Source organism: Heptranchias perlo, chromosome 29, assembly GCF_035084215.1.
Source record: "Heptranchias perlo isolate sHepPer1 chromosome 29, sHepPer1.hap1, whole genome shotgun sequence".
NCBI lineage: Eukaryota > Metazoa > Chordata > Chondrichthyes > Hexanchiformes > Hexanchidae > Heptranchias > Heptranchias perlo.
Window position 1 is genome coordinate 38,360,661 of NC_090353.1, and position 22,404 is coordinate 38,383,064.

At 55.2% G+C, this 22,404-nt stretch overlaps 1 protein-coding gene across 3 annotated transcripts; it reads right to left on the reverse strand.

The window, feature by feature from the left end:
- Positions 1-6: 6 nt before the first annotated feature.
- Positions 7-20,654, reverse strand: klhl26 (kelch-like family member 26). 3 transcript variants are annotated; one of them, XM_067968614.1, is made up of 3 exons: positions 20,573-20,649; positions 15,840-16,022; positions 7-2,409 (listed from the first exon to the last, which is right to left on the reverse strand). In XM_067968614.1, the coding sequence occupies exons 1-3, from the start codon at positions 20,623-20,625 to the stop codon at positions 930-932; spliced, it is 1,716 nt and encodes a 571-aa protein (XP_067824715.1). In that variant the 5' UTR covers positions 20,626-20,649; the 3' UTR covers positions 7-929. The 3 variants fall into 3 exon arrangements, with proteins under 3 accessions (XP_067824715.1, XP_067824714.1, XP_067824716.1); XM_067968613.1 differs by having other exon boundaries at positions 7-2,511; XM_067968615.1 differs by lacking the exon at positions 15,840-16,022 and having other exon boundaries at positions 7-2,511; positions 20,573-20,654.
- Between the last annotated feature and the right edge of the window lie 1,750 nt (positions 20,655-22,404).

The window sequence follows — 22,404 nt, forward strand, 5'->3', positions numbered from 1 at the left end:
GATTTCAACTCCAGCAGCCAACGAGTAGGACATCGGAGACTGGAGCGTGTTACGCGCAGGATAACACACAGGCTGGAGCGTGTTATGCGCAGGATAACATACAGGCCACAGCATTTTACACGCACGATAACTAAAGGCCGGAGACGGTTATACACAGGCCGGAGCGTGTTACACACAGGACGACTCACAGGCCGGAGCGTGTTACACACAGGACGACTCACAGGCCGGAGCGTGTTACACACAGGACGACTCACAGGCCGGAGCGTGTTACACACAGGACGACTCACAGGCCGGAGCGTGTTACACACAGGACGACTCACAGGCCGGAGCGTGTTACACACAGGCCGGAGCGTGTTACACACAGGCCGGAGCGTGTTACACACAGGACGACTCACAGGCCGGAGCGTGTTACACACAGGACGACTCACAGGCCGGAGCGTGTTGCACACAGGACGACTCACAGGCTGGAGCGTGTTACACACAGGATGACATTCTGGTTTGCTTGGCTTTCCATTCACGGTTCCCAGTCTGTGCTAGCAGCGTTGTATTGGCTGCTGCTTTGGGCCTGATGTAATTTGATAAGCAGCACAATGGGAATTTATTCTGGCGATTGGAAGCATGGTGGAATTGGTGAGCTTAGACATGGTGCAAATAAAACAGGGTCAGTGAAGGGACAGGCTGGTGCAGGGATCAGTGAAGGGACAGGCTGGTGCAGGGGTCAATCCTCTTTCCCCGCCCTGCAACCAAACAAGGGCCCCAACTGCAAAGTAGCTGCAGGTGCTGACAGTCCTGGTCTCCTCTGTCTGATTGTTAAATCTCGGCTCTTTTTCCTGACTCTTTACAGTGTTGGATGAATGATGGCGGAGATGCCAGTGAGTTCACCCTCCTCCTCCCTCCTCCCTCCCATCCTGTGGGCAGGGGCTTTCTGCTCATCTCTGTGCTGAGTGCTGTGGGAGAACAACAGGAGTGCAGGCAATTCCTGCGAAGGATTCGGGAAAGTGCAGGTCTCTTTCCCACTCATCGGTCCCAATGTTATAAACCTGCACGATACTGGTGACATTGTTCAAGTGCCAATTATAACCTCCCACCACATAAATCTTTCTCTCTAACACACAGCAGCCTGCCTCGGATTGGCCAGTCCGCATCGGACTGACGCTGGTCCACTGGTCAGTTTCGGGCATGTAATATTCAACAGCCAGGACATCGAAACAATGATCAACGTGATCCATGCGACCTCCCAACGCGTAAATCCGGCCATTAGCACTGACCATTGTGTGAAGGACCCGTGGCTCATTCATCGGTGTTTTGAATTGCCAAAGATCAGTTTCAGGACTGTAACAGTGAAGAGCTTTCTTATCTTCACTCGTGATCCCGTACCCCCCGGAGATGTAGAGCTTGCCCCCGTTCGATGTGCCCGCGTGTCCCCAGGTTCGGCGTTTCAGGGGACAAGTGTGAGTCCATTCGTTCTTTCGAGGGCAGTAGCGCTCGACTGTCGAGAGACTCCCTGAGCGATTCCGTCCTCCGGTGGCAAGCAGCAGTCCCTGCAGCACATTGAGCTGGAACTGAATGCGAGGCTCCTGCATGGCCTGAATCCGCAGCCAGTGGTTCAAGTGGGGGTCGTAGCGGAAACACATGTCGACAGCCCCTTCACCACTCCTGTACTGTAGGTGCTGGCCTCCCACTACATACACAAAGTTGTCCAAGACCGCGATGCAGGCATGACTGCATCCAACCTCCATCTCCGACAGCTCCTTGAACTGACGCACATTCCCGTCAGGGAGAACAAAAACTTTGCGGCTGACTGTCCGGTCATTATCAGTGTACGGCGTGCCACCAAAGGTGATGAGGGAGATGATATCTGAGCGAATGGCAGTGCGGGGAGTCTGCATCTCGTGCTGGCGGAATGGCAGGATCTGGTAGTTGAAGGCTTCGAGCAGGTAGTGGCGACACATGGCATCCTCCACCATGATGCCCACTTTCTGGACACTGTCCACCAGCTCAGTGGATTTCATCAGGGGGAAGCGAATGTGGCAGAGGACCAGACTGGCACCAACTCGCCGAGAATCATCGTGCTGCAACCACTTGATGGCAGTGCGGAACAGGTCGATCTCACTGCAGTTCTTCAGCTTGTTGCTCTTCAAGAAGAAGACGAGTCGATCGAGGGGAAGATGAAGGAAATCGTCCTCCTCTGCGATTTGCAGGAAATGAGCAAAGGTGAAGTTGTCCACTGACTCCTTCAGGGAGGAGAGGCTGAAGGTGGAAGCCATCTGCCCAATGTTGAGGCAAGTCTCCACACTCATGACCGACTTCAGGAACTGCTCACACAATTCGACCACAGGCACAATCTGAAGGAAGACAGCAGCTCCCAGCACATCCTCAATACAGTCCAGGTCCAGTGACACCTCAGCACTGTAGGCAAAATCAATGATGTGCTTCAGGCCCTTGGCAGACACACCCTTCAACTCAATGACATCCTGGCCTGCTTCCCGCATTCCCCCAGTGAACATTGCCCTAGGAATCAACCAAACAGATAGATTACCTGGTCATGATCACATTGCTGTTTGTGGGATCCTGTTGTGCGCAAGTTGGCTGCCGCATTTCCCACAGTACAACAGTGACTACACTTCAAAAGTACTCACTGGCTGTAAAGCTCTTTGGGAAGTCCTGAAGATGTGATAACACAAGTGAGAACCAGGCAGAATATAGAAAGTTCAGAGGGGAAGTGAAAAAGGAAATAAGAGGGGCAGAGAGTGAGTATGAGAATAGACTGGTGGCCAACATAAAAGGGAATCCAAAAGTCTTCCACAGGCATGTAAACAGTAAACGGGTAGTAAGAGGAGGGGTGGGGCCTATTAAAGACCACAAAGGAGATCAACTCATGGAGGCAGAGGGGATGGCCGAGGTACTAAATGAGAACTTTGCATCTGTCTTTACCAAGGATGAAGATGCTGCCAGAGTCTCAGTAAAGGAAGATATAGTTGAGATACTGGATGAGCTAAAAATTGATAAAGAAGAGGTACTAGAAAGGCTGGCTGTACTTAAAGTAGGTAAGTCACCCGGTTCGGATGGGATGCATCTTACGTTGCTGAGGGGAGTAAAGGTAGAAATTGCGGAGGTACTGGCCATAATCTTTCAAACATCCTAACCCTAACCCTTGTTCAAAAAAGGGTGTAAGGATAAACCCAGCAACTATAGGCCAGACAGTTTAACCTCAGTGGTGGGGGGACTTTTAGAAACGATAATCCAGGGCAGAATTAACTGTCACTTGGACGAGTATAGATTGATTAGGGAAAGCCAGCATGGATTTGTTAAAGACAAATCGTGTTTAACTAATCTGATAGAGTTTTTTGATGAGGTAACAGAGAGGGTTGATGAGGGCAATGCAGCTGATGTGGTGTAGATGGACTTTCAAAAGGCGTTTGTTAAAGTGCTGCATGGTAGGCTTATCATCAAGATTGCGGCCCATGGAATAAAGGGGGCAGTAGCAACATGGATACAGAATTAGTTAAGGGACAGGAAACAGAGAGTAGTGGTGAACGGTTGTTTTTCAGACTGGAGGGAGGTGTACAGTGGGTGTTCCCCAGGGGTCGGTGCTGGGACCACTGCTTTTCTTGATATATATTAATGACTTGGACTTGGGTGTACAGGGCACAATTTCAAAATTTGCAGATGACACAAAACTTGGAAGGGTAGTGAACAGTGAGGAGGATAGTGATAGACTTCAAGAGGATATAGGCAAATGAAATTTAACGTAGAAAAATGCGAGGTGATACATTTCGGCAGGAAGAACGAAGAGAGGCAATATAACTAGAGGGCACATCTCTAAAAGGGGTACAGGAACAGAGACCTGGGGGTATATGTGCACAAATTATTGAAGGTGGCAGTGCAGGTTGAGAAAGCAATTAAAAAAGCATACAGGATCCTGGGCTTTATAAATAGAGGCATAGAGTACAATGTAGGGAAGTATGGATTGAAAATTGGTTAACAGACAGGAAACAGAGAGTAGGAATAAATGGGTCTTTTTCAGGGTGGCAGGCAGTGACTAGTGGGGTACCGCAGGGATCAGTGCTTGGGCCCCAGCTATTCACAATATATATCAATGATTTGGATGAGGGAACTAAATGTAATATTTCCAAGTTTGCTGACGACACAAAACTAGGTGGGATCATGAGTTGTGAGGAGGATGCAAAGAGGCTTCAAGGCGATTTAGACAAGTTGAGTGAGTGGGTAAATACATGGCAGATGCAGTATAATGTGGATAAATGTGAAGTTATCCACTTTGGAAGGAAAAACAGAAAGGCAGAGTATTATTTAAATGGTGATAGATTGGGAAATGTTGATGTACAAAGGGACCTGGGTGTCCTTGTACACCAGTCACTGAAAGCAAACATGCAGGTGCAGCAAGCAGTTAGCAAGGCAAATGGTATGTTGGCCTTCATTGCAAGAGGATTTGAGTACAGGAGCAAGGATGTCTTACTGCAATTATACAGGGTCTTGGTGAGACCACACCTGGAGTATTGTGTGCAGTTTTGGTCTCCTTACCTAAGAAAGGATATACTTGCCATAGAGGGAGTGCAGCGAAGGTTCACCAGACTGATCCCTGGGATGGCAGTACGAGGAGTTTTGGTAGACGGGGCCTGTATTCACTCGAGTTTAGAAGAATGAGAAGGGATCTCACTGAAATGTATAAAATTCTGACAGGGCTACACAGACTGGATGCAGGGAGGATGTTTCCCCTGGCTGGGGAGTCCAGAACATGAGGTCATAGTCTCAGGATACGGGGTAGGACATTTAGAACCGAGATGAGGAGAAATTTCTTCACTGAGGGTGGTGAACCTGTGGAATTCTCTACCACAGGAGGCTGTGGAGGCCAAGTCACTGAATATATTTAAGAAGGAGATAGATAGATTTCTAGACACAAAAGGCATCAAGGGATATGGGGAGAGAGCGGGAATATGGTATTGAGATAGAGGATCAGCCATGATCATATTGAATGGCAGAGCAAGCTTGAAGGGCCGAATGGCCTACTCCTGCTCCTATTTTCCATGTTTCATAATGAACCTTTATAAAACACTGGTTTGGCCACAATTGGAGTATTGTGTCCAGTTCTGGGCACCGCACTTTAAGGAAAATGTGAAGGCCTTAGAGAGGGTGCAGAAGAGATTTACTGGAATGATTCCAGGGATGAGGGACTTTAGTTACGTGGATAGACTGGAGAAGCTAGAGTTGTTCTCCTTGGAACAGAGACGGTTGCGAGGAGGTTTGATAGAGGTATTGAAAACCATGAAGGGTCTAGACAGGATAGAGAGAAACTGTTCCCATTGGCGGAAGGGTCAAGAACCAGAGGACATAGATTTATGGTGATTGGCAAAAGAACCAAAGGTGACATGTGGAAAAACTTTTTCGACACAGCGAGTGGCACCCCATCCACCACCCTAAACATTCACTCCCTCCACCACCAGCGCACAGTAGCTGCAGTGTGTACCATCCACAGGATGCACTGCAGCAACTCGCCAAGGCTTCTTCGACAGCACCTCCCAAACCAGCGACCTCTACCACCTAGAAGGTCAAGAGCAGCAGGCACACGGGAACAACACCACCTGCACGTTCCCCTCCAAGTCACACACCATCCCGACTTGGAAATATATCGCCGTTCCTTCATCGTCGCTGGGTCAAAATCCTGGAACTCCCTTCCTAACAGCACTGTGGGAGAACTTTCACCACACGGACTGCAGCGGTTCAAGAAGGCGGCTCACCACCACCTTCTCAAGGGCAATTAGGGATGGGCAATAAATGCCGGCCTCGCCAGCGACGCCCACATCCCATGAACAAATATTAAAAAAGTGGTTTGGATCTGGAATGCACTGCCTGAGGGGGTGGTGGAGGCAGATTCAATCCAATCATGGCCTTCAAAAGGGAACTGGATAAGTACTTGGAAGGAAAAAATTTGCAGGGCCACGGGGATAGGGCGGGGGAGAGTGGGACTAGCTGGATTGCTCTTGCATAGAACCGGCGCGGACTCGATGGGCCGAATGGCCTCCTTCTGTGCTGTAACCTTTCTATGATTCTATGAAAGGCACTGCATAAATGCAAGTCTTTCTTTCTTTTTAAGGCCCCTCACACGCTCTGCCATCCATCATTTCTTTGTTTTTAATTTTTCTCCTTTGGGGTCAGATGGTCACCTGCTATCAATGGCCGCAAGGAGGAGAAACCGTACCAGTGACTTCAGTCTGACGAGGGTCAGCTGATTCTCACCGCTGCCTCGATTAGGAACTACACCCGGGAAAAAGACAGACTGCCTGATTATCTGTAAATGAGGCTGGAGTTCAGTGAAAAACAAGTGCTAAACGCACTGGACTAAGCATGACCGGATGTGTCTCCTGCCTCTGGCTGTTCCAGAGGTGCTGAGGGAGAGGGGATGTGGAAAAATGAAAAATCCCTTTTGCCACGATCGTTTCAGTGAGAAGCTGGAGTGATACTGAGCAGCAGAATGGGATCCCCACAGTAATGGATTCACTGCGCTCAAAATACACAAAACATCAGCTCTTCACCTCCTGCCCGTTTGTCCAAGCCAACTGCAAGTTACTGACAAAACAAGATTAGAAATATTTCTGTAACACTGTTTTCTCTCCAGTCATGGGGCTGATGATATTATAGAAGGAGAGCTCAATAGTCTCACCTCAACTGATGGCTCCCTTTCTGATGAAAGGTTTCACCTAAAACATTAGCTCTTCAGATGCTGAGGAAGCCTTACTATACACAGGCACACGCACATCACCACATGCTGGCTAACATTAGCTCTACCCCAGAGCTGTCAGAGCACACATACAACAAGTCTAATTGAATATCGGGAAAACTGAAACCACCACTCTCAGTCCCCGCTATAAGCTCCGTTCCCTGGGCATCGCTCGAGATGACATTCCAAACCCCGCAACCTATCCGTTGTCAACAGCCCTTGACTAGAATCTCCACCTCTGCCCCACTGCCTGCCTCTGCCAACCCCCACTCACTGCTGCTGAAACCTTCATCCCCGCTATGGTCACCCCCACAGATTATTGCAATGTCCTCCTCACCAGTCTCCTATCCTCAGAAACACCAATCTTGTCCAAACCTCTGCGGCCCTTGTCCTGTCCACTCAGTCATCACTTCCTATCCTCCAATGCATTGAAGTTAAGAGCCCTTCACACACTCCCCTCGCACTCTCCCCCTCCCCTCCCTGCCCCTAGGCAGAGTTTTCTGCTGCCTCGATCCTACTCTCTTGAACTCTGCTTTGAAAAACCTTCTCAAAACCCACCTTTACCTCCTCCCTCAGTTGTCCAAGCCCCGTTCCTTACTCTATTTCATTCCCTGTCCTCTGTAAAGCTCCTTGGGATATTTTCTATTTTGGAGGCACTATGGAATTGTAAGTTGCTGTTCTGGGCGCTTGAATTACTGTACATTCCTGACATTTTCCCTAACTTAGACCCATTATGTCCCAGGCAGTGAATGAATCCCTGATCATGGAGAGCGGAGTGTCCACTGGAGTTAAAGGCTTGCCCTGCTTCCCACATCTGGAGTGATTCAAGGCCCTCAAACTGATACTAAACAAGGTGCTGAAACTGAGTCGGAGCTTTCCAATGCTCTGCACCAACCACCTCCAGCATTCCCCACCTTGGCTCCAAGCTCACTCTCTAGCTGGCGAACCAAACCTGTGATGTCCTCTCCTGTTTGTTCTCTTCCTAAAACAATAAAAATCAGAACTTCATCCAAGTCTTCAAAACGTACTTTTATACGAGAAATATACTTGCTTTGTCAGAACCTGGTGATCTCTCAAATTACCAAATACACCGACTATGCCAAAGTAAAAATTAAAACCACCAATTTCTCTCCTGCTGTTTGTGAACAATCGGATAAGTCTGCTTGGTGACCGGGATCAGACAGCGCACTGGCTGCTCGAATACCAGTGGCCGGGATCAGACAGCGCACTGGCTGCTCGAATACCAGTGGCCGGGATCAGACAGCGCACTGGCTGCTCGAATACCAGTGGCCGGGATCAGACAGCGCACTGGCTGCTCGAATACCAGTGGCCGGGATCAGACAGCGCACTGGCTGGTCGAATACCAGTGGCCGGGATCAGACAGCGCACTGGCTGCTCGAATACCAGTGGCCGGGATCAGACAGCGCACTGGCTGCTCGAATACCAGTGGCCGGGATCAGACAGCGCACTGGCTGCTCGAATACCAGTGGCCGGGATCAGACAGCGCACTGGCTGCTCGAATACCAGTGGCCGGGATCAGACAGCGCACTGGCTGCTCGAATACCAGTGGCCGGGATCAGACAGCGCACTGGCTGCTCGAATACCAGTGGCCGGGATCAGACAGTGGCCGGGATCAGACAGCGCACTGGCTGCTCGAATACCAGTGGCCGGGATCAGACAGCGCACTGGCTGCTCGAATACCAGTGGCCGGGATCAGACAGCGCACTGGCTGCTCGAATACCAGTGGCCGGGATCAGACAGCGCACTGGCTGCTCGAATACCAGTGGCCGGGATCAGACAGCGCACTGGCTGCTCGAATACCAGTGGCCGGGATCAGACAGCGCACTGGCTGCTCGAATACCAGTGGCTGGGATCAGACAGCGCACTGGCTGCTCGAATACCAGTGGCCGGGATCAGACCGAACTGGCTGGTCGAATACCAGTGGCCAGGATCAGACAGCGCACTGGCTGCTCGAATACCAGTGGCCGGGATCAGACAGCGCACTGGCTGCTCGAATACCAGTGGCCGGGATCAGACAGTGCACTGGCTGGTCGAATACCAGTGGCCGGGATCAGACAGCGCACTGGCTGGTCGAATACCAGTGGCCAGGATCAGACAGCGCACTGGCTGCTCGAATACCAGTGGCCGGGATCAGACAGCGAACTGGTTGGTCGAATACCAGTGGCCAGGGTCAGACAGCGCACTGGCTGCTCGAATACCAGGGGCCGGGATCAGACAGCGCACTGGCTGGTCGAATACCAGTGGCCGGGATCAGACAGCGCACTGGCTGCTCGAATACCAGTGGCCGGGATCAGACAGCGCACTGGCTGCTTGAATACCTCTGGCCAGGGTCAGACAGCGCACTGGCTGCTCGAATACCAGTGGCCGGGATTAGAGTCTGGGATCAGACAGCGCACTGGCTGCTTATGGTTTCCTTCTCTGGAAGCTCCTCACATCCTGAGAGATCTCAGAGGGAACTCATTGTCCCAACAACACACGACACAGCAGATTAACGTTTAACTCCACCCTGTGAGCAGCAAACACGTCACGTAAAGAAGTGGAGCACTCGGAGACCCAGGCGTTGCTCACAGTCTCACTCACATCAGTGGCTGTATCTTCAGGAATGTATATTTGCTGATATACATTTAAACTGCCCTGACTTGTATCCAGTGATGCAGAACAATTTCACTTCCAACAGACACCAGGCTATATTTTCCACTGTAATTATGCTGGGCAGCCAGCAATAATCCAGCAGGATATGGTGCAAAATATAGTGGGAGCCAATCTGCTGACTCAACCCCACCCTCCGAGATGTCCTGCTGGAAGTGATGAGGTGGGTACAACAGGTGTATCTCTATACAGGCGAGCGGACTGATCAAAAGTTATACAAATGACAGAAATAAGTCATCAGAGATATTTCCCATTTGGAGTTGGATGCTGGGCTGCCTGTCGGCTATTGCTCAGGGCAACGAAAGGATCGATCAAAATCGAAGGCCAAAAAGCTTCTATAATCCATTGTTGAGGACTGTCACGGACAGACCCCCACATAGACCCCACACAGACTAACCCACAGTCAGACAGACCCTTACAGACTGACCCATTTATATAGGACCTGTAACATAGTAAAATATCCCAAGGCGCTTCACAGGAGTGTAATCAAACAAAATTTGACACCGAGTCACATAAGGAGATATTAAGACAGGTGACCAAAAGCTTGGTCAAAGAGGTAAGTTTTAAGGATCGTCTTAAAGGAGGAGAGAGAGGGAGAGAGACAGAGGGGTTCAGGGAGGGAATTCCAGAGCTTAGGGCCTAGGCAGCTGAAAGCACACCCGCCTTTGGTGAAGTGATTAAAATTGGGGATGCGCAAGAGGCCAGAATTGGAGGAGCGCAGAGATCTCGGAGGGTTGTAGGGCTGGAGGAGGTTACAGAGATAGGGAGGGGCGAGGCCATGGGGGGATTTGAAAACATGGATAGGAATTTTAAAATCAAGACATTAAGCCGGCCAGGAGAGCACTGGAATAAGTCAACCCCCACACCTGGGGAGACCAGAGGATCCAGCCAAAATAATGTATTTGACCCTCAGTCCAGAAATTGATCCAAAGTCAAAGGCCCTTAATTACAGCAAACTCAAATAGTGGAAACCTGGAACACTCTCTCCCCCAAAAGGCTGTGGATGCTGGAAGTCAAATGGACCTTTCAAACCTGAGATTGATAGATTTTTGTTGGGTAAGGGCATGAAGGGATACGGAACCAAGACAGGTAAATGGAGCCTAGATACAGATCAGCCATGATCTAATTGAACAGTGGAACAGGCTCGAGGGGCCTCCTCCTGTTCCTATGTTCCACCAGTGTGATATGTAAGCAGAATCTACCGTCTGACACACCAGCCAGCATTTTCTAACATAGGCACAGTTCAGACCCAAATGGTTAGATTCAGGTTTTGGACAGACTCAAGTGGAAGAGATCTGATTGCAGCCAATGTCCTGAGCTCATTGCTACACCTCTAAGTGCAGATGTGAGCAAGTGAGGCGACATACCAATGGGACACAGGAGCTTGGGAATCTATAGATGAGAAAAGACCACAGTTCACCTGGTTCACCTTCTACCATCCTGGTAGTCGTGCGATACAATGATACTGGAATTGTTGACTGATCCCAGCAATCAATCTCTATCAATTAGTCTCCAACAGACCCAGACATGAGGTGAGGAAACCCCCAGTGGTGGAGAGCTTTGGAAACCAGAGGTCCAAAGTCACCAGTTCCTCCCAAACATGTTACACTTGGAGCAAAATATTACGTTTGTTGAAATTTAAAGAGATGGGAATCATTAAAGATAAGTGGCAGAATAGCGGGACAAAAATTCTGAAAACTTTTCAAAAATCGCAGACGGTATCTTAACCCGTTAGCCGAGGGTAAAAGTGAAAAGGACCCAGAAGTGGGGATTAAATTGATGGGAAAGGAACCCCACGGCTCAGATACAAGTCTGTGGGTGGGTGTCAGAGTGACTGACAACTCAGGCCCTATATGGTGACAGCTGGCGTGGAGTTAGTGCTGCAGGAGCTGGCACTCCACAGATTAGCAATACAACATGCCTTCCTCGGAGAGCGGGGGCCGCGCCGGTGCCCCAGAGCGGGGGCCGCGCCGGTGCCCCAGAGCGGGGGCCGCGCCGGTGCCCCAGAGCGGGGGCCGCGCCGGTGCCCCAGAGCGGGGGCCGCGCCGGTGCCCCAGAGCGGGGGCCGCGGGCCACGCCAGTGTCCCCTCCGATCTGAAGCTGAGCCTCTGGAGCCGGGCTCATCATCGGGACAACTACTGTTTCCAGTAGTTGAGGGTCTGGAACAAGGGGCCAGAGATACAAGTTTAAATGCGAGAGATTTAGAACATTGGCTCCAATCTGCGATTCCCAGCTCCAGCGTACAGACTTGTGCAATTTGTACTGTGTGTGCACCAGGCCTCAAGCCTCTGCGGCCCAGAACACAAGAAAATGCAGAACAATCTGCAAGCCCCCCCCACCCGGTTAACCATCAACAGCAAACCATCATTGAGCCCCCACACCGTCACCGAGCCATCCCCACACCGTCACCGAGCCCCCCCAACCTCATCACCGAGCCCCCCCCACACCGTCACCGAGCCCCCCCACACCGTCACCGAGCCCCCCCCACACCGTCACCGAGCCCCCCCCACACCGTCACCGAGCCCCCCCCACACCGTCACCGAGCCCCCCCCACACCGTCACCGAGCCCCCCCCACACCGTCACCGAGCCCCCCCCACACCGTCACCGAGCCCCCCCCACACCGTCACCGAGCCCCCCCCACACCGTCACCGAGCCCCCCCCACACCGTCACCGAGCCCCCCCCACACCGTCACCGAGCCCCCCCCACACCGTCACCGAGCCCCCCCCACACCGTCACCGAGCCCCCCCCACACCGTCACCGAGCCCCCCCCACACCGTCACCGAGCCCCCCCCACACCGTCACCGAGCCCCCCCCACACCGTCACCGAGCCCCCCCCACACCGTCACCGAGCCCCCCCACACCGTCACCGAGCCCCCCCCACACCGTCACCGAGCCATCCCCACACCGTCACCGAGCCCCCCCCACACCGTCACCGAGCCCCCCCCACACCGTCACCGAGCCCCCCCCACACCGTCACCGAGCCCCCCCCACACCGTCACCGAGCCCCCCCCACACCGTCACCGAGCCCCCCCCACACCGTCACCGTTTCCTCAACAATCAATTTCTTAGGTCACCAATGACCAGTGGTGTAACTGGGACTAATCATATCAACTCCATGGTTACAAGAACAGAGCGGGGGCTGGGCACTCTGCGACAAGTGGCTCACCTCCTGACCCCTCCAACCCTCTCTACCATCTACAAAGCTTGAGCTGGGACTGTGAACAAAAACAAAAACAAAAAGACTGACTCAAAATTGGAGGCTTTTTTCATGAGGACAACACAGATTACAGGTCGATGTGAGAGAAATGTTTAAAATAATGAAAGGATGGGATGGGATAGAATCGGGCTGTTCCCAGTGTTTGAGGGTCTAGAACGAGGGGCCAGAGACACAAGTTTAAATGCGAGATTTAGAACGGAGAGCAGGAGAAACTCCTTCAAACAGAGAGTTGTGAGGCTGTGGATTCTCTTCCAGGGTTAGTGTTTGAGGCAGAAACCGTGTCAATGTTCAAGAATGGATTGGAGAGGTGGGTGAAGGAAAAGGGGAACAGGGCGGGTAAACGTGACTAGAACTATATTCTCACGAGGGGAAATGCTGGCACGGACTGGTTGGGCCGAATGGCCTGTTTCTGTGTTCTAATTTATATTTATTTCTATATTTCTGTGTTAGGAGTGCGATGCAATATTGACAGAGTGGGTATAACAGCACAACACTCAGGGTGTCAATCAAACAGACTGCTCTGTCTCCTATCATAGGACTCAATATCCACTCTCTCCACCACCAGCGTAGTGTGGCTGCAGTCCGTACTGAAAGAACATAAGAAATAGGAGCAGGAGTAGGCCATACGGCCCCTCGAGCCTGCTCCATTATTCAATAAGATCACGGCTGGTCTTCGACCTCAACTCCACTTTCCTGCCCTATCCCGTTATCCCTAGGTTCCCTTAATGTCCAAAAATCTATCGCTCTCAGTCTTGATTATACTCAATGACTGAGCATCTACAGCCCTCTGGGGTAGAGAATTCCAAAGATTCACAACCCTCTGAGTGAAGAAATTCCTCCTCATCTCAGTCCTAAATGGCCCAATCCTTACCCTGAGACTATCCAGCTCGAAGGAGCAAGTGCAGTTTGTATTAACTGTGGCTCAGTGGGCAGCACTCTTGTCTCTTACTCAGAAGGTTGTAGGTTCAAGTCCCACTCCAGGGACTTGAGCAGAAAATTTAAGCTGACTCTCAGTGCAGTACTGAGGGGTTGTTGTCTTTTTTCTCTTCCAAGATTCTATAGACTCTGGAACAGTTCCTACAGATTGGAGGGTGGCAAATGGACCCCACTATTTAAAAAAGGAGGGAGAAAAAACAGGGAATTACAGACCAGTTAGCCTTACATTAGTAGTGGGAAAAATGCTCGAGTCTATTATAAAAGATGTGATAACAGAACATTTGGAAGGCATTAACGGGGGTGGACAAAGTCAGCATGGGTTTATGAAAGGGAAATCATGCTTAACAAATCTACTGGAGTTTTCTGAGGATGTAACTAGTAGGATAGGAGAGAACCAGTGGATGTGGTGTATTTGGATTTTCAGAAGGTTTTTGATAAAGTCCCACACAAGAGGTTAGTGTGCAAAATTAAAGCACATGGGATTGGGGGGAATATACTGGCATGGATTGAGAATTGGTTGACAGACAGGAAACAGAGAGTAGGAATAAATGGGTCCAAGTTTGCAGAGGACACAAAGCTGGGGTGGAATGTGAGCTGTGAGGAGGATGCAAAGAGGCTCCAATGTGATTTAGACAAGTTGGGTGAGTGGGCAAGAACATGGCAGATGCAGTATAATGTGGATGAATGTGAGGTTATCCACTTTGGTTGTAAAAACAGAAAGGCAGATTATTATCTGAATGGTGATAAATTGGGAAAAGGGGAGGTGCAACGAGACCTGGGTGTCCTTGTACACCAGTCGCTGAAAGCGAGCATTCAGGTGCAGCAAGCAGTTAGGAAGGCGAATGGTATGTTGGCCTTCATTGCAAGAGGATTTGAGTACAGGGACAGGGATGTCTTATTGCAGTTATACAGGGCCTTGGTGAGACCACATCTGGAGTATTGTGTGCAGTTTTGGTCTCCTTATCTAAGGAAGGATGTCCTTGCTGTGGAGGGAGAGCAACAAAGGTTTACCAGACTGATTCCTGGGATGGCAGGACTGACCTATGAGGAGAGATTGGGTTGACTAGGCCTATATTCACTAGAGTTTAGAAGAATGAGAGGTGATCTCTTCGAAACATATAAAATTCTAACAGGACTAGACAGACTAGATGCAGGGAGGATGTTCCCAATGGCTGGGGAGTCCAGAACCAGGGGTCACAGTCTCAGGATACGGGGTATGCCATTTAGAACCGAGATGAGGAGAAATTTGTTCACTCAGAGGGTGGTGAACCTGTGGAATTCTCTACCACAGAAGGCAGTGGAGGCCAAGTCATTAGGTGTATTCAAGAAGGAGATAGATATATTTCTTAATGCTAAAGGGATCAAGGGATATGGGGAAAAAGCGGGAACAGGGTACTGAGTTAGACGATCAGCCCTGATCATTTTGAATGGCGGAGCAGGCCCGAAGGGCCGAATGGCCTACTCTTGTTCCTATTTTCTATGTTTCTATGTTATGTCCCATAGTTCTAATCTCTCCAGCCAGGGGAAACAGCCTCTCAGCATCTACCCTGTCAAGCCCTCTAAGAATTTTATACGTTTCAATGAGATCACCTCTCATTCTCCTAAACTCCAGAGAATATAATCCCATTCTCCTCAATCTCTCCTCATAGGAGAACACTCTCATCCCAGGAGAGCCCAGGAGGCACTGCAGAAACTCACCAAAGTTACTGCGACAGCACCTCCCTCCCGTGATCTCCACCTCTGAGAAGGGCAAAAGGAGCAGTGACGTGCATTGGACAAGTTCCTTCATCGTCACTTGGTCAGAATCCTGGAATCCCCCATCTGACACCATCACCACATGGACAGCAGCACTTGAAGAAGGCCCAGCACCTTCTCAAGGCAATAAATCTGGCCTTGCCCACATCCCACGAATAAATAAAAAACAAAATACCCATCCCAGTGAGTCTACCTGACAGTCTGACAGTGGGGATTATGTATCTGCGTGTCAGAGAATTGAGACACAGGCAGCGAGCGCTGCAGGCAGTGGGACAGCTCTCTCAGGAAGAGTTGAACTGCACAATTTGAACTGTGGCCTTTACCTAATACTCGAAGATTATCAGTGAGTCCAGACCGGGGATGGGGGGAGGTTCTGCTCAGGGATGGAGCTGTCAAATAAGTGTGAACAGGTATGGAGCTGTCAGATAAGTGTGAACAGGCGTGGAGCTGTCAGGTAAGTGTGAACAGGCACTAAACAACATATAAAAAAAAACTGCAACTAAAAGTGAAGTGGCCGACTCACCGGAAATAGTCACTGCAGGCAGCCAGGACAGCCCGGTGTACTCGGAATATCACCGCATTCACCATCAGTGCGACATCCAACAGCTGGTGCTGGGCTCGGAGTGCAGACAGGCCTTGGAGGAGCGTGGTACTGTGCCCCGGTGCTGAGAACGTGTGCCGCAGGACACTGTTCTTATCAGCCATGCTGCGAGGAGACAAACAGCAACTGGTTAACCGCCCGAGGCCAAGTTTAAATGGAATTAATCAGGTGACCTTGTTCCACCTTTCATTAATGAGGATTTACTTCTCCTAGCCTGTTGTGCGGGCGATGACTCTCGCTAGGGTTCGGGCTCCAAGGGCACTGGCTGCCCTTCAGGTACTCCACCATAGTGACCACCCTTCATCTGTGAGCCCCTCCCTAGACAGAGGCGGCTGGCAAGCTGTTTGACTATTCAAGGCTGAGGTCGATAGGTTTTGGGCTCTGGGGGCAGGTTCCAGGTACCGCACTGGATTCAGCAAAGGCTTACCCTCCACGCCTCCCAGGCTTTCAGGAAAAGGAGCATTGTACCCCTTTACTCCTGATAACATTCCCCATATGCAGTACAGAAAAAGGAGTATTTTACTCCTTTTCTGCTGATATTTGATCTGAAACATGCCCTGTTTCCTGTCTGTAAAGTTTGATTATTTCTCTGAGCGGAGAATTGGCTGGCTGGGTCTCAGTACCTCACAGTTTCACCGTGTTTTCTGTGATGCAGTGGATTCGTGTTGAAGATGGACAGTTTCTGAATGCAGACATCACCAGTACTGAGCTAGCCTGATTCCAGCAGTTTCTGGAGTTTATACTGTGGCAGATTGTGACTTTTATCTGTTGATCTTCACTGATATTCAAGTCCTCTCGGGTCTGTCTGTGGGATAAGACCCGATGTATCTCTCACCACGATACCAGCTCCAGAACATACAATGTTTATACAACAAACACTCCATATCACTTCAGAACTGGGAATCAAAGGTCACGAGGAGAGGAGCTGCAGAGCGCTGACAGCTTGGACTAAGAGCTGGGTATAGAAGAGGTTTTTTACGATGGGGGAGGGATGTAGCAACATGGAGAGCTTTAAGGAGGGAGTTCCAGACTGGGGAGACAAGATGGCTGAAGGTTCTGGCATGGATGGTACAAAGGGCTGAGGAGAAATGTGCAGCAGTACAGCTTTGGATGTGCAGAGGCTATGAGTGAGGACATCCTAGTTTTCAAATCCCCCCATGGCCTCGCCCCTCCCTATCTCTGTAACCTCCTCCAGCCCTACAACCCTCCGAGATTTCTGCACTCCTCCAATTCTGGCCTCTTGCGCATCCCCAATTTTAATCGCTCCACAATTGGCGGCCGTGCCTTCAGCTGCCCAGGCCCGAAGCTCTGGAATTCCCTCTCTAAACCCCTCTGTCTCTCTCCCGCTCTCCTCCTTTAAGACGCTCCTTAAAACCTACCTCTTCGACCAAGTTTTTGGTCACCTGTCCTAATATCTCTTTATGTGGCTCGATGTCAAATTTTGTTTGATAATCGCTCCTGTGAAGAGCCTTGGGACGTTTTACTATGTTAAAGATATTGTATAAATGCAAGTTGTTGTTGGGCAGGAGGGGGTTGCAGAGGTCATGGAGGGAAGTGAAGATAACGAGCTGAACTGGGGGCAACTGGAGTGCGGGAGTCAGGGTGCTGGCTGACCCCACCTGACCCCCGGCGCGGAGGGCAGGGCGCTGGCTGACCCCTCCTGACCCCCGGCGCGGAGGGCAGGGCGCTGGCTGACCCCTCCTGACCCCCGGCGCGGAGGGCAGGGCGCTGGCTGACCCCTCCTGACCCCCCGCGCGGAGGGCAGGGCGCTGGCTGACCCCTCCTGACCCCCCGAGCGGAGGGCAGGGCGCTGGCTGACCCTTCCTGACCCCCGGCGCGGAGGGCAGGGCGCCGGCTGACCCCTCCTGACCCCCGGCGCGGAGGGCAGGGCGCCGGCTGACCCCTCCTGACCCCCGGGGCGGAGGGCAGGCGCCGGCTGACCCCTCCTGACCCCCGGGACGGAGGGCAGGGCGCCGGCTGACCCCTCCTGACCCCCGGGACGGAGGGCAGGGCGCCGGCTGACCCCTCCTGACCCCCGGGACGGAGGGCAGGGCGCCGGCTGACCCCTCCTGACCCCCGGGACGGAGGGCAGGGCGCCGGCTGACCCCTCCTGACCCCCGGGACGGAGGGCAGGGCGCCGGCTGACCCCTCCTGACCCCCGGGACGGAGGGCAGGGCGCCGGCTGACCCCTCCTGACCCCCGGGACGGAGGGCAGGGCGCCGGCTGACCCCTCCTGACCCCCGGGACGGAGGGCAGGGCGCCGGCTGACCCCTCCTGACCCCCGGGACGGAGGGCAGGGCGCCGGCTGACCCCTCCTGACCCCCGGGACGGAGGGCAGGGCGCCGGCTGACCCCTCCTGACCCCCGGGACGGAGGGCAGGGCGCCGGCTGACCCCTCCTGACCCCCGGGACGGAGGGCAGGGCGCCGGCTGACCCCTCCTGACCCCCGGGACGGAGGGCAGGGCGCCGGCTGACCCCTCCTGACCCCCGGGACGGAGGGCAGGGCGCCGGCTGACCCCTCCTGACCCCCGGGACGGAGGGCAGGGCGCCGGCTGACCCCTCCTGACCCCCGGGACGGAGGGCAGGGCGCCGGCTGACCCCTCCTGACCCCCGGGACGGAGGGCAGGGCGCCGGCTGACCCCTCCTGACCCCCGGGACGGAGGGCAGGGCGCCGGCTGACCCCTCCTGACCCCCGGGACGGAGGGCAGGGCGCCGGCTGACCCCTCCTGACCCCCGGGACGGAGGGCAGGGCGCCGGCTGACCCCTCCTGACCCCCGGGACGGAGGGCAGGGCGCCGGCTGACCCCTCCTGACCCCCGGGACGGAGGGCAGGGCGCCGGCTGACCCCTCCTGACCCCCGGGACGGAGGGCAGGGCGCCGGCTGACCCCTCCTGACCCCCGGGACGGAGGGCAGGGCGCCGGCTGACCCCTCCTGACCCCCGGGACGGAGGGCAGGGCGCCGGCTGACCCCTCCTGACCCCCGGGACGGAGGGCAGGGCGCCGGCTGACCCCTCCTGACCCCCGGGACGGAGGGCAGGGCGCCGGCTGACCCCTCCTGACCCCCGGGACGGAGGGCAGGGCGCCGGCTGACCCCTCCTGACCCCCGGGACGGAGGGCAGGGCGCCGGCTGACCCCTCCTGACCCCCGGGACGGAGGGCAGGGCGCCGGCTGACCCCTCCTGACCCCCGGGACGGAGGGCAGGGCGCCGGCTGACCCCTCCTGACCCCCGGGACGGAGGGCAGGGCGCCGGCTGACCCCTCCTGACCCCCGGGACGGAGGGCAGGGCGCCGGCTGACCCCTCCTGACCCCCGGGACGGAGGGCAGGGCGCCGGCTGACCCCTCCTGACCCCCGGGACGGAGGGCAGGGCGCCGGCTGACCCCTCCTGACCCCCGGGACGGAGGGCAGGGCGCCGGCTGACCCCTCCTGACCCCCGGGACGGAGGGCAGGGCGCCGGCTGACCCCTCCTGACCCCCGGGACGGAGGGCAGGGCGCCGGCTGACCCCTCCTGACCCCCGGGACGGAGGGCAGGGCGCCGGCTGACCCCTCCTGACCCCCGGGACGGAGGGCAGGGCGCCGGCTGACCCCTCCTGACCCCCGGGACGGAGGGCAGGGCGCCGGCTGACCCCTCCTGACCCCCGGGACGGAGGGCAGGGCGCCGGCTGACCCCTCCTGACCCCCGGGACGGAGGGCAGGGCGCCGGCTGACCCCTCCTGACCCCCGGGACGGAGGGCAGGGCGCCGGCTGACCCCTCCTGACCCCCGGGACGGAGGGCAGGGCGCCGGCTGACCCCTCCTGACCCCCGGGACGGAGGGCAGGGCGCCGGCTGACCCCTCCTGACCCCCGGGACGGAGGGCAGGGCGCCGGCTGACCCCTCCTGACCCCCGGGACGGAGGGCAGGGCGCCGGCTGACCCCTCCTGACCCCCGGGACGGAGGGCAGGGCGCCGGCTGACCCCTCCTGACCCCCGGGACGGAGGGCAGGGCGCCGGCTGACCCCTCCTGACCCCCGGGACGGAGGGCAGGAGCCGGCTGACCCCTCCTGACCCCCGGGACGGAGGGCAGGAGCCGGCTGACCCCTCCTGACCCCCGGGGCGGAGGGCAGGGCGCCGGCTGACCCCTCCTGACCCCCGGGACGGAGGGCAGGGCGCCGGCTGACCCCTCCTGACCCCCGGGACGGAGGGCAGGAGCCGGCTGACCCCTCCTGACCCCCGGGGCGGAGGGCAGGGCGCCGGCTGACCCCTCCTGACCCCCGGGGCGGAGGGCAGGGCGCCGGCTGACCCCTCCTGACCCCCGGGACGGAGGGCAGGGCGCCGGTTGACCCCTCCTGACCCCCGGGACGGAGGGCAGGGCGCCGGTTGACCCCTCCTGACCCCCGGGACGGAGGGCAGGAGCCGGCTGACCCCTCCTGACCCCCGGGACGGAGGGCAGGGCGCCGGTTGACCCCTCCGGGCCTCTCATCTCCGGCAGCCGAGGCTTCTCCCGCTCCCCGGGGTTTTGACACATCCTGAAATCCGCGCCCTCCCGTCCTCGGCCTGTCTCCCGGCTCAGGCCTAGTGAGTCCCCGCCTCTGTGTTTCCCAGGCGCGGACCCCGCACTCCCCCAGTGCGGCCTGTGTGTTCCCAGACCCCGGGCTGCACAGGCCTCGGCCTCGCCTTTACCTGCTCCGCCGCTCGGCCGGAAAATCGCCACCGCCGCCGCCGGACTCCGCCATTTTACCTGGAGGCGGCACCGCGGGGGCGGGGATACAGTGGGGGCGGGGCCACGAGGGCAGGGCGGGGTTATGCTAATTACATATTCATCACTCCTTATTAATTATTCATCACTCCTTATTAATTATTCATCACTCCTTATTAATTATTCATCACTCCTTATTAATTATTCATTGCTCAGTCCCGCCAGCAGCAGGTTCATGGGTTAAATTATGACACGAGACTAACGGTCAGAGTCCCTGTCCCTCACGGTCAGTGCCTGTCCCTCACGGTCAGAGTCTCTGTCCCTCACGGTCAGTGCCTGTCCCTCACGGTCAGAGTCTCTGTCCCTCACGGTCAGTGCCTGTCCCTCACGGTCAGAGTCTCTTTCCCTCACGGTCAGTGCCTGTCCCTCACGGTCAGTCCCTGTCCCTCACGGTCAGAGTCTCTGTCCCTCACGGTCAGAGTCTCTGTCCCTCACGGTCAGTGTCTCTGTCCCTCACGGTCAGAGTCTCTGTCCCTCACGGTCAGAGTCTCTGTCCCTCACGGTCAGTGCCTGTCCCTCACGGTCAGAGTCTCTGTCCCTCACGGTCAGAGTCTCTGTCCCTCACGGTCAGTGCCTGTCCCTCACGGTCAGAGTCTCTGTCCCTCACGGTCAGTGCCTGTCCCTCACGGTCAGAGTCTCTGTCCCTCACGGTCAGAGTCTCTGTCCCTCACGGTCAGTCCCTGTCCCTCACGGTCAGTGCCTGTCCCTCACGGTCAGAGTCCCTGTCCCTCACGGTCAGTCCCTGTCCCTCACGGCCAGAGTCTCTGTCCCTCACGGTCAGAGTCTCTGTCCCTCACGGTCAGTGCCTGTCCCTCACGGTCAGAGTCTCTGTCCCTCACGGTCAGAGTCTCTGTCCCTCACGGTCAGTGCCTGTCCCTCACGGTCAGAGTCTCTGTCCCTCACGGTCAGTGCCTGTCCCTCACGGTCAGAGTCTCTGTCCCTCACGGTCAGAGTCTCTGTCCCTCACGGTCAGTCCCTGTCCCTCACGGTCAGAGTCTCTGTCCCTCACGGTCAGAGCCTGTCCCTCACGGTCAGTCCCTGTCCTTCACGGCCAGAGTCCCTGTCCCTCACGGTCAGTCCCTGTCCCTCACGGTCAGAGTCTCTGTCCCTCACGGTCAGTGCCTGTCCCTCACGGTCAGAGTCTCTGTCCCTCACGGTCAGTGCCTGTCCCTCACGGTCAGAGTCTCTGTCCCTCACGGTCAGAGTCTCTGTCCCTCACGGTCAGAGTCTCTGTCCCTCACGGTCAGAGTCTCTGTCCCTCACGGTCAGAGTCTCTGTCCCTCACGGTCAGTGCCTGTCCCTCACGGTCAGAGTCTCTGTCCCTCACGGTCAGAGTCTCTGTCCCTCACGGTCAGAGTCTCTGTCCCTCACGGTCAGAGTCTCTGTCCCTCACGGTCAGAGTCTCTGTCCCTCACGGTCAGAGTCTCTGTCCCGCACGGTCAGAGCCTGTCCCTCACGGTCAGTCCCTGTCCCTCACGGTCAGAGTCTCTGTCCCTCACAGTCAGAGTCTCTGTCCCTCACGGTCAGAGCCTGTCCCTCGGGTCAGTGTCTCTGTCCCTCACGGTCAGAGCCTGTCCCTCACGGTCAGAGTCTCTGTCCCTCACGGTCAGAGTCTCTGTCCCTCACAGTCAGAGTCTGTCCCTCGGGGTCAGCCTGGGGAGAATGGAGCTGGTGGGAGACACACGCTGCTGTTCTCTCCCCTTCCCCCTCTTATTTCATAATTTCCAGAATATCGTTGTGCAATTGGTGTTTTTGT